This window comes from Quercus suber, unplaced genomic scaffold, assembly GCF_002906115.3.
Source record: "Quercus suber isolate HL8 unplaced genomic scaffold, Cork oak 2.0 scaffold_386, whole genome shotgun sequence".
Taxonomy (NCBI): Eukaryota; Viridiplantae; Streptophyta; class Magnoliopsida; order Fagales; family Fagaceae; genus Quercus; species Quercus suber.
Genome location: NW_027069838.1, coordinates 143,539 through 155,320, shown reverse-complemented (window position 1 = coordinate 155,320; position 11,782 = coordinate 143,539). Strand labels below are relative to the sequence as shown.

The window sequence follows — 11,782 nt, the reverse complement described above, 5'->3', positions numbered from 1 at the left end:
ATGTAAAGGTTTGCAATGATACAAGATACGGTGTTGCCTTAGAAATGACAATTTTTCATATTCTTTCCTATGTTCACAAACAACATCAGACATTCAGACAGAGAAATAAGGAAAGAATGATTACCCATTACCCAGTGTTTTCGCGTGAAAATAATTTCCAGGGTAGCTTTGCTTTCTAACTAAGAATCTCTTCCTACAGATACATTCTTTTCTTTTCCTACCCTCTCTTTGTGAAATGTTCTTTCTTTCTTCTTGCACCAATGCACCCTTCTTTTACAGCTGGAGAAGTTAAAAATCCAAAACGTTGACGAAACTCAAAGCAAGCTATCATGATGGACAAGCTAGCCATGCATAAAATACAAAAAAAAATCCTAGCTCCATAGACTATAAAAGCAGAATCCTATCCACTGACCAAGCCAAACTGGTAATTGATTTCCACAATTCAAAACCTTAACAACTTGTCTTCTGAAATGGCTTCAGCTGCAGCAGTCTTATTAAAGCGTTCCGAGTCAATAACTGATAGCTTGCCCGAAGCCTTGAAGCAGAGTCGTTACCATATGAAGAGGTGCTTTGCTAAGTATATCGAAAAGGGAAGGAGGACAATGAAACTGACCCATCTAATGGAAGAAATGGAGAAAGCCATTGATGACAAGAATGACAGAACTCAGGTCCTGGAGGGATTGCTTGGTTACATATTGTGTTCTACACAGGTTCTTGTTTTTCTTTGACATTCACTTTTTTTTTTTTCCTTTTTGGCTAACATTGTGAAACCAAGATGATTGGCTTGTTGATATCAACATGCTATTTTTTTTTCAGGAAGCGATTGTTATACCACCTTATGTTGCCTTTGCCATAAGACCAAATCCTGGATTTTGGGAATATGTCAAAGTTAGCGCTGATGATTTATCGGTTGAGGGAATCACCATTACAGATTTCTTGAAATGTAAAGAAATGATCTATGATGAAAGATGGTATGTTTTCTCTCTTCATTTAGTCCTGATTGCTTGCTTCATGGCATAGCACTAGCTAAATTTAAATTCCCTGTTTCTAAAATACTTATATATCTATCTAACGACTTGACTGAGTCTTTTTTCTTTTAATCATATTCCTAGAATTTTTGGATTTGTTTTAGTAAATCAAATAAAAGTGGAACAGTACCACAGGGAAAAGAACTTCGCCCATTATTTCAATGAACAAATTGCTAGCCTCTCATGCACTTCACATGTTTTTGATCATCTGTATTACATGTGTATATTTCCCGGCTTATAACCAGCATTGTATCCAAGCTTATAGCTCAAAGGCTGTGTAATAATAACTCTGTTTTATGTTGCAGGGCAAATGATCAAAGTGCTTTGGAAGTGGATTTCGCAGCACTGGACTATTCTATGCCTCGCTTAACCCTATCTTCTTCAATTGGAAATGGAGTCGCCCTTGTTTCAAAGTTCATAACTTCAACGCTTAGCCAGAAATTGGAGAATTCACAGCCACTTGTGGACTACTTATTATCACTGAATCATCTAGGAGATGTATGGGAAAGACAGCATTCGATCATTTAAAGAAAATATTATCCAAAAACATTGTTGAATTTGCCACTGTAACATCTATTAAATGGTTCTGAATACTTATGGTAATTTTAAATTTATAGGATCTTATGATAAATAGCACCATTGATACTGCTTTGAAGCTTCAGATGGCACTGATAGTAGCTGAGGTGTTCCTATCAGCACTTCCCAAGGACACTCCATATCCAGATTTTGAGCTAAGGTGATCTATCTAATACTAAATTTTGTTATCAGATGCTGAAGAATTGCTATCTGATAAATCAAATTCCTTTACAGGTTTAAGCAGTGGGGCTTTGAGAAAGGTTGGGGAGATACTGCACAAAGAGTAAAGGAGACAATGAGAACACTCTCAGAAGTACTCCAAGCACCCGATCCAATTAATATGGAGAAGTTATTTAGCAGGCTTCCTACAATATTCAATGTTGTAATTTTCTCTCCTCATGGCTACTTTGGTCAATCAGATGTTCTAGGTTTGCCAGACACTGGTGGGCAGGTACAAGTTTTTTACTTGGCCTTAAAAATCAAAATAGTCTGCCTGCAGTAATTAACACTAATTTGTAAGCTGACATTGCTCTTCCTCTACACTTAAAAACAGGTGGTTTACATTCTGGATCAAGTAAAAGCTCTTGAAGAAGAATTGCTCCTGAGAATTAAGCAACAAGGGCTTAATGCGAAGCCTCAAATTGTTGTGGTGAGTTTTATAAGGAGCCAGGAATGATATCTCAGTTACAGCAGTTTATTTTGGAAGCATCATGTAATCATGCTATTGATGATGACAGGTCACGCGGCTCATACCAGATGCTCGGGGAACAAAGTGTAACCAGGAGGTGGAAGCAATCAATGGTACCAAGCACTCCCACATTCTTAGGGTGCCTTTTCAGACACAGAATGGAGTCCTCCGCAGATGGGTTTCTCGTTTTGATATTTATCCCTATCTTGAGAAGTTCAGTCAGGTATGTATTCCATCTATCTTTGAAAACATGATTTAAAATTTCCTATAATGACATTTTTAGTGGGATTTAGTTCCTATCAATTATTCATTTTTTTTAATAATCTATTACTTGTCCAAAAAGCTTAAACTAAAAATAAACGGTGGATTTAATCATTTAACCCTTTCTAACACTTTTATATTAACAGGATGCTACAACCAAAGTCCTTGACCACCTGGAAGGGAAGCCAGATCTTATCATCGGAAATTATACTGATGGGAATTTGGTGGCAACTCTCATGGCTAGTAAACTTGGGGTCACTCAGGTGTCTTTTCTTCATCAGTTTCTTCAGCTATAAATTTTCTCTGTTATATTTTCTAAACTAGTGCTCTTAAAAACCAGGGAACTATTGCGCATGCTTTAGAGAAGACTAAGTATGAAGATTCAGACATCAGATGGAAGGAATTAGATCCCAAGTATCATTTCTCATGCCAATTCATTGCTGATACAATTGCAATGAATGCAACAGATTTCGTCATAGCCAGCACATACCAGGAAATTGCAGGAAGGTTAGAGAATTACACACAAAGCTATATATATTTAATAGAACTTGAAGAATATAACAGGCTTGCCAAAGAATTAGAATGATATAGAAGCACAAGTTTTCAGAATCAAGTCAGATAAAAATTTCAGATTTTTTTTGCAAAATTCAATATGTATGGAATATAACTAGTAATAAATGCACATACAAAAAAAAGGAAAGAACTATTTGATGTATAAGTGCAATTAAGTTTGTTTCATATGAATTTGATTGTTCTTGCAGCAAAGACAGACCTGGACAGTATGAAAGCCATACAGCATTTACACTCCCGGGGCTTTGCAGAGTAGTTTCAGGCATCAACGTATTTGATCCAAAGTTCAACATTGCTGCACCAGGGGCTGATCAGTCCATCTATTTCCCTTACATTGAGAGACAAAGACGACTCACATCATTTCACCCTGCCATTGAAGAATTACTGTATAGTAAAGATGATAACAATGAACACATGTAAGTTCTGGAGCCTCAAAACATGCATGTACTTTTTTACTGCTATTACTATGGATCATGAAATTTGTGAAATTGCCTGACATCTTCTATGAACTTTATTCGAAAACAGTGGATATCTAGCAGACAAGAAGAAACCTATCATCTTCTCGATGGCAAGGCTTGATGTTGTGAAGAACATTACTGGATTAACTGAGTGGTATGGGAAAAACAAGAGGCTGAGAAATCTGGTTAACCTTGTTGTGGTTGGGGGCTTCTTCGATGCTTCCAAATCAAAGGATAGAGAAGAAATTTCTGAAATTAAGAAAATGCATGCATTGATAGAAAAATACCAACTTAAGGGTCAGATAAGATGGATTGCAGCACAGACTGATAGGCAACGCAATGGAGAACTATACCGCTGCATTGCTGACTCAAAGGGAGCTTTTGTGCAAGTCATTAATGATGGACGAGGTCTAGCTCTTTATTAACCCATCTCGTCCGTCACTACTGAAGGACGAGATATGCAGCCCGCTCGTCCTACACTGGACAAACGTACATGGGTATTGGTGGCAATGGAGGGACGAGGGTATTAAACACAGCTGAGCACTGAGGTGGACGACCATAAGGACGAGTGTTTGAACTTGGATGTTTTCTGGCACCATCAGAACTCATACCCAAACAGTCTCTCAAAATGACACTAATGTGAATATTAAGTGGTATCTTAATGTTATAAAACACATAAAAATATAATATAATTGCTATATTGTGTTCATTTCTTAAAATTTATTTTATAAATAAAAAGATAGTGTTGTAATTTTTTCCATGATCAAAATTCTACTTATAATATATTGCAACGATTTTTACTTACTAGATAAACCTTAAGGTTAACTTTTGTTAATTTTTGTTAAATTATAAAATTAATGTTGTAACAATTTTAAGTCATATTTGTAACCATTTGTATATCTATAACTTTAGAGTTCAACTTAGAACGAATATCAAATTATGGAGTTTATTAAATATTTTTAAGTTTTATGACTCATACATTCATTTTATAAAAATATAAATAAATAAATATTATTTTTATTAAAAATTGACCTCTTCACCCTTTTAAAGGGAAAAAAAATTTTGGGGGTAATTTTTGTTTTAAAAATCTTGAATTAAAAAACGTTTGCTTCTTTATTATCTATTTTTTTAAATCCTTTTTTTTTTATAGCTTTTAAAAAAAATAAAAAATACTAAGTAGAAACCTTTTGTCTTTCACATTTTTCAATTAAGCTTGACATATAAAACATATTTAAAGAAAATGAAAAAAAAATAAAAAAGGAAAACTTTTACATTTTTCTATTAAGTTTTACATATAAAGCTTATCTAATGAAAACATTTTGGCAAAAATACAATGAACACCATTAACTTTGTTCAAAAATCATTTTAGAGCTTTTAGTTTAAAGTTGGTCACGTTAGTCTAATAACTTTACCCCAAAATCATTTTAGTCTTTTAAGTATGAAATTGTTAATTTTACCTAAAAATAATTTTAGTCTTATAAGTTGGTAGTTTTGAGTATTTTTGGGTAAAGTTACTAGATTAAAATGACCAAATTCAAACTTTTTGAGAAACCGATAAATTTCAAACTTAAAAGACTAAAGTGATTTTTGGGCAAAGTTATGAGAATATAATGAGTAAGATAAAAGACCAAAATAATTCTTGAATAAAGTTAGCAGATGTAAATTGTATTCGAATAAAGTTAAGAACATGAAAACCTAAAACGAAAACTAACAAAAACCATGAAGTATAGAAGGTGGGGTTTGGGTGGGGCCGAGTAGCAATTGCCCCCGCTCAACCCCCAAGGAGGTATATCATGTATCGGATTCATGAGTCCTCTCTCTTACATGAGGGTGAATCCCACAAATGTGGGGTCTACTTTTATGTGAGAGAGAGGACTTATGCATCCGAAACATAGCGTGTTTTTTCTGACCTACTAGCTTTGTCCTTGTTTATAATACAATGAAAAAAAAAATTGTTAATTCCATATGCACAGATTAGAAAGAACTTCTGGTACTATCAAAAAGCGAAATAAAGAATGAACTTTTGGGAATGATACTAATGTTTTCTTGATTTCACGTGAAAAGAACATATCCCAATAGACAATGTACAACAAAGTGAGGAAAAGGTCATTGATGAAATGAAGATCCAAGAGAAAATCCCCATTGAAGGACGAAATAAAGAATGAACTTTTGGGAATGATACTAATGTTTTCTTGATTTCACGTGAAAAGAACATATCCCAATAGACAATGTACAACAAAGTGAGGAAAAGGTCATTGATGAAATGAAGATCCAAGAGAAAATCCCCATTGAAGGCAAAGTCTAAATTTTATTTTTACATATCCAATTTACTTCAAATTAATCAACTTCATCCTTTCCTTTGAATCCATCTCATAATTCCACATAGCCTAGCTAGGCTGCCTTGAATGGGTGCATAATGAACCACTTTGACCCAAGGAAGAAGTTGACGTGAACCAGTTGAGTTAAAATCCAACATGGAGAATTCCAACCTTAATGTAGCATTTAGTACGGGAGAATCCACATTATTCCTGGCATTTAGATTGTAGATTCCTAGAAATGTGATTCCTTGCAATCTAGATGCCTAGGAATGTAGTTATTTCTATATTTAGTTTCATTGGGAATCTCTTAAAATTCCTAGGGATGTGAGATGATAATATTTGGTTTATTCTCAAGAATCTTAAATGAATTATTTATTTTTCTCATTCTATTTTTAGATTTGAATGTGAACTCCTAAGTCCTTAAAAAGAAAAACTTCCTCTAAATAAATAATGAAAAACAAAATATAAACTATTAATAATTTGTTGAGCAACATACACATAATAGCAAAAGTGAATATTTGGCAATAATGGAGGCTCCCCTTTAAACTTTTTTTTTTCCCCACACGCGAAACCTAAATAGAACTTTGTTAAAAAATATATCAACAGAATTGTCTATCTTGTTTATATTATTTTGGCGAGAAAAGATAAAGACAAGAGAAAATATATTGATGATGTGTTTTATATTTTATTTTAATTGCTTAAATGATAAGAAAAAATTGTTAAAATTATCAATTTATAAAAAATACAATTTTCTTTAAACTTGAGAATCTAAATTTCTTGGCATCTGATTCCTTAGCATGATTTGCAACCAAACACATTCTTAAAAATTCCAAAACATTACCCTCGTAGCAAATGACATATAAAGGTCTGCAATGATACAAGATACGGTGCTGCCTTAGAATTAGAAATGACAATTTTTCATATTCTTTCCTATGTTCACAAACAACATCAGACATTCAGACAGAGAAATAAGGAAAGAATGATTACCCATTACCCAGTGTTTTCGCGTGAAAAATAATTTCCAGGGTAGCTTTGCTTTCTAACTAAGAATCTCTTCCTACAGATACATTCTTTTCTTTTCCTACCCTCTCTTTGTGAAATGTTCTTTCTTTCTTCTTGCACCAATGCACCCTTCTTTTACAGCTGGAGAAGTTAAAAATCCAAAACGTTGACGAAACTCAAAGCAAGCTATCATGATGGACAAGCTAGCCATGCATAAAATACAAAAAAAATCCTAGCTCCATAGACTATAAAAGCAGAATCCTATCCACTGACCAAGCCAAACTGGTAATTGATTTCCACAATTCAAAACCTTAACAACTTGTCTTCTGAAATGGCTTCAGCTGCAGCAGTCTTATTAAAGCGTTCCGAGTCAATAACTGATAGCTTGCCCGAAGCCTTGAAGCAGAGTCGTTACCATATGAAGAGGTGCTTTGCTAAGTATATCGAAAAGGGAAGGAGGACAATGAAACTGACCCATCTAATGGAAGAAATGGAGAAAGCCATTGATGACAAGAATGACAGAACTCAGGTCCTGGAGGGATTGCTTGGTTACATATTGTGTTCTACACAGGTTCTTGTTTTTCTTTGACATTCACTTTTTTTTTTTTCCTTTTTGGCTAACATTGTGAAACCAAGATGATTGGCTTGTTGATATCAACATGCTATTTTTTTTTCAGGAAGCGATTGTTATACCACCTTATGTTGCCTTTGCCATAAGACCAAATCCTGGATTTTGGGAATATGTCAAAGTTAGCGCTGATGATTTATCGGTTGAGGGAATCACCATTACAGATTTCTTGAAATGTAAAGAAATGATCTATGATGAAAGATGGTATGTTTTCTCTCTTCATTTAGTCCTGATTGCTTGCTTCATGGCATAGCACTAGCTAAATTTAAATTCCCTGTTTCTAAAATACTTATATATCTATCTAACGACTTGACTGAGTCTTTTTTCTTTTAATCATATTCCTAGAATTTTTGGATTTGTTTTAGTAAATCAAATAAAAGTGGAACAGTACCACAGGGAAAAGAACTTCGCCCATTATTTCAATGAACAAATTGCTAGCCTCTCATGCACTTCACATGTTTTTGATCATCTGTATTACATGTGTATATTTCCCGGCTTATAACCAGCGTTGTATCCAAGCTTATAGCTCAAAGGCTGTGTAATAATAACTCTGTTTTATGTTGCAGGGCAAATGATCAGAGTGCTTTGGAAGTGGATTTCGCAGCACTGGACTATTCTATGCCTCGCTTAACCCTATCTTCTTCAATTGGAAATGGAGTCGCCCTTGTTTCAAAGTTCATAACTTCAACGCTTAGCCAGAAATTGGAGAATTCACAGCCACTTGTGGACTACTTATTATCACTGAATCATCTAGGAGATGTATGGGAAAGACAGCATTCGATCATTTAAAGAAAATATTATCCAAAAACATTGTTGAATTTGCCACTGTAACATCTATTAAATGGTTCTGAATACTTATGGTAATTTTAAATTTATAGGATCTTATGATAAATAGCACCATTGATACTGCTTTGAAGCTTCAGATGGCACTGATAGTAGCTGAGGTGTTCCTATCAGCACTTCCCAAGGACACTCCATATCCAGATTTTGAGCTAAGGTGATCTATCTAATACTAAATTTTGTTATCAGATGCTGAAGAATTGCTATCTGATAAATCAAATTCCTTTACAGGTTTAAGCAGTGGGGCTTTGAGAAAGGTTGGGGAGATACTGCACAAAGAGTAAAGGAGACAATGAGAACACTCTCAGAAGTACTCCAAGCACCCGATCCAATTAATATGGAGAAGTTATTTAGCAGGCTTCCTACAATATTCAATGTTGTAATTTTCTCTCCTCATGGCTACTTTGGTCAATCAGATGTTCTAGGTTTGCCAGACACTGGTGGGCAGGTACAAGTTTTTTACTTGGCCTTAAAAATCAAAATAGTCTGCCTGCAGTAATTAACACTAATTTGTAAGCTGACATTGCTCTTCCTCTACACTTAAAAACAGGTGGTTTACATTCTGGATCAAGTAAAAGCTCTTGAAGAAGAATTGCTCCTGAGAATTAAGCAACAAGGGCTTAATGCGAAGCCTCAAATTGTTGTGGTGAGTTTTATAAGGAGCCAGGAATGATATCTCAGTTACAGCAGTTTATTTTGGAAGCATCATGTAATCATGCTATTGATGATGACAGGTCACGCGGCTCATACCAGATGCTCGGGGAACAAAGTGTAACCAGGAGGTGGAAGCAATCAATGGTACCAAGCACTCCCACATTCTTAGGGTGCCTTTTCAGACACAGAATGGAGTCCTCCGCAGATGGGTTTCTCGTTTTGATATTTATCCCTATCTTGAGAAGTTCAGTCAGGTATGTATTCCATCTATCTTTGAAAACATGATTTAAAATTTCCTATAATGACATTTTTAGTGGGATTTAGTTCCTATCAATTATTAATTTTTTTTAATAATCTATTACTTGTCCAAAAAGCTTAAACTAAAAATAAACGGTGGATTTAATCATTTAACCCTTTCTAACACTTTTATATTAACAGGATGCTACAACCAAAGTCCTTGACCACCTGGAAGGGAAGCCAGATCTTATCATCGGAAATTATACTGATGGGAATTTGGTGGCAACTCTCATGGCTAGTAAACTTGGGGTCACTCAGGTGTCTTTTCTTCATCAGTTTCTTCAGCTATAAATTTTCTCTGTTATATTTTCTAAACTAGTGCTCTTAAAAACCAGGGAACTATTGCGCATGCTTTAGAGAAGACTAAGTATGAAGATTCAGACATCAGATGGAAGGAATTAGATCCCAAGTATCATTTCTCATGCCAATTCATTGCTGATACAATTGCAATGAATGCAACAGATTTCGTCATAGCCAGCACATACCAGGAAATTGCAGGAAGGTTAGAGAACTACACACAAAGCTATATATATTTAATAGAACTTGAAGAATATAACAGGCTTGCCAAAGAATTAGAATGATATAGAAGCACAAGTTTTCAGAATCAAGTCAGATAAAAATTTCAGATTTTTTTTGCAAAATTCAATATGTATGGAATATAACTAGTAATAAATGCACATACAAAAAAAAGGAAAGAACTATTTGATGTATAAGTGCAATTAAGTTTGTTTCATATGAATTTGATTGTTCTTGCAGCAAAGACAGACCTGGACAGTATGAAAGCCATACAGCATTTACACTCCCGGGGCTTTGCAGAGTAGTTTCAGGCATCAACGTATTTGATCCAAAGTTCAACATTGCTGCACCAGGGGCTGATCAGTCCATCTATTTCCCTTACATTGAGAGACAAAGACGACTCACATCATTTCACCCTGCCATTGAAGAATTACTGTATAGTAAAGATGATAACAATGAACACATGTAAGTTCTGGAGCCTCAAAACATGCATGTACTTTTTTACTGCTATTACTATGGATCATGAAATTTGTGAAATTGCCTGACATCTTCTATGAACTTTATTCGAAAACAGTGGATATCTAGCAGACAAGAAGAAACCTATCATCTTCTCGATGGCAAGGCTTGATGTTGTGAAGAACATTACTGGATTAACTGAGTGGTATGGGAAAAACAAGAGGCTGAGAAATCTGGTTAACCTTGTTGTGGTTGGGGGCTTCTTCGATGCTTCCAAATCAAAGGATAGAGAAGAAATTTCTGAAATTAAGAAAATGCATGCATTGATAGAAAAATACCAACTTAAGGGTCAGATAAGATGGATTGCAGCACAGACTGATAGGCAACGCAATGGAGAACTATACCGCTGCATTGCTGACTCAAAGGGAGCTTTTGTGCAACCTGCTCTGTATGAAGCATTTGGTCTAACTGTCATTGAAGCAATGAACTGTGGATTACCCACCTTTGCAACCAATCAAGGTGGCCCAGCTGAAATCATTGTTGATGGGGTCTCAGGTTTTCATATTGATCCCAACAATGGAGATGAATCAAGTAAGAAAATTGCGGATTTCTTTGACAAGTGCAAGGTGGATGCCACATACTGGACCAAGTTTTCAACAGCCGGTTTGCAACGTATAAATGAATGGTAAAAACAAAACTGAGTATTTCATAGCTTTCCAACTTCAGACTATTTTCATTCATTAGGCCTCACTTTTATCAGTTTGTGAGGATTCATTAATTATATCATATGAAATCTGAATTATTTTCTCTCTTTGTAGCTACACCTGGAAGATATACGCAAACAAGGTGCTGAATATGGCGAGCATTTATAGTTTCTGGAGACAACTGAACAAGGAGAAGAAACTGGCAAAGCAAAGATACATTCAATTGTTCTATGGTCTCCAATTCAAAAGCTTGGTATGTTACTACACTTTTAACCTATAATACTGCGTAACTATTAATTGTCCCGATTGATACAAGTTTCAAGATCACTAATTGTTGTTGCACATTTTGAGTTGCACACTGTCACACACTCTCAAAACACGATTTCAACTGTATGTCCTCCATACAGTGTGTAACTGTCACAACTCTTTCAGGATATGGGTCCCTATTGTTTCTCACATCATGTCATTAATTGTTACAGGCAAAGAACGTACCTATCCCAAGTGAAGAAGCTCCACCAGCGCCAAAACCAGATGTCAAGCCGCAGCCCTCTAAAAGGCATGTTACTGGACCAAAAATATAGAGGGAGCTTTGTTAATAATTACTTGATGTTATAAATATTCTTAAATACTAGTATATTACAACAAATTCTCGTTCTTTTTTTCACTGAACAAAATTATATTTGAATGGAAGGTGGATCATCTTCCTCAATAAGATTAATGCATGGTCTATATTATATGAATGAGAAGATTGTTATAATTAAATGCTAAGATGCTCTTCTTTTTTTC

General features: G+C 35.0%; 2 protein-coding genes across 2 annotated transcripts; both read left to right on the top strand.

Moving 5' to 3' along the window:
* Positions 1 to 361: 361 nt before the first annotated feature.
* LOC136062148 (sucrose synthase 5-like) lies at positions 362 to 4,006 on the top strand. Its single transcript, XM_065760893.1, has 11 exons — positions 362 to 710; positions 817 to 971; positions 1,334 to 1,526; positions 1,646 to 1,764; positions 1,839 to 2,055; positions 2,158 to 2,253; positions 2,342 to 2,515; positions 2,700 to 2,816; positions 2,894 to 3,060; positions 3,315 to 3,539; positions 3,649 to 4,006. Exons 1-11 carry the CDS (start codon positions 471 to 473, stop codon positions 4,004 to 4,006), a joined length of 2,061 nt encoding a protein of 686 aa, XP_065616965.1. The 5' UTR covers positions 362 to 470.
* A 3,042-nt stretch (positions 4,007 to 7,048) lies between these two features.
* LOC111984866 (sucrose synthase 6) lies at positions 7,049 to 11,782 on the top strand. Its single transcript, XM_065760898.1, has 13 exons — positions 7,049 to 7,472; positions 7,579 to 7,733; positions 8,096 to 8,288; positions 8,408 to 8,526; positions 8,601 to 8,817; positions 8,920 to 9,015; positions 9,104 to 9,277; positions 9,462 to 9,578; positions 9,656 to 9,822; positions 10,077 to 10,301; positions 10,411 to 10,977; positions 11,111 to 11,249; positions 11,476 to 11,782. Exons 1-13 carry the CDS (start codon positions 7,233 to 7,235, stop codon positions 11,575 to 11,577), a joined length of 2,511 nt encoding a protein of 836 aa, XP_065616970.1. The 5' UTR covers positions 7,049 to 7,232; the 3' UTR covers positions 11,578 to 11,782.

Excerpts from the sequence above, each read along its gene's own strand:
- LOC136062148 (XM_065760893.1), top strand. The coding sequence starts at position 471 with ATGGCTTCAGCTGCAGCAGTCTTATTAAAGCGTTCCGAGTCAATAACT. Across the intron at positions 3,061-3,314 it reads TACCAGGAAATTGCAGGAAG|CAAAGACAGACCTGGACAGT; the intron begins GTTAGAGAATTA and ends TTGTTCTTGCAG. Across the intron at positions 3,540-3,648 it reads GATGATAACAATGAACACAT|TGGATATCTAGCAGACAAGA; the intron begins GTAAGTTCTGGA and ends ATTCGAAAACAG.
- LOC111984866 (XM_065760898.1), top strand. The coding sequence starts at position 7,233 with ATGGCTTCAGCTGCAGCAGTCTTATTAAAGCGTTCCGAGTCAATAACT. Across the intron at positions 8,818-8,919 it reads TGCCAGACACTGGTGGGCAG|GTGGTTTACATTCTGGATCA; the intron begins GTACAAGTTTTT and ends ACTTAAAAACAG. Across the intron at positions 9,579-9,655 it reads GTAAACTTGGGGTCACTCAG|GGAACTATTGCGCATGCTTT; the intron begins GTGTCTTTTCTT and ends CTTAAAAACCAG.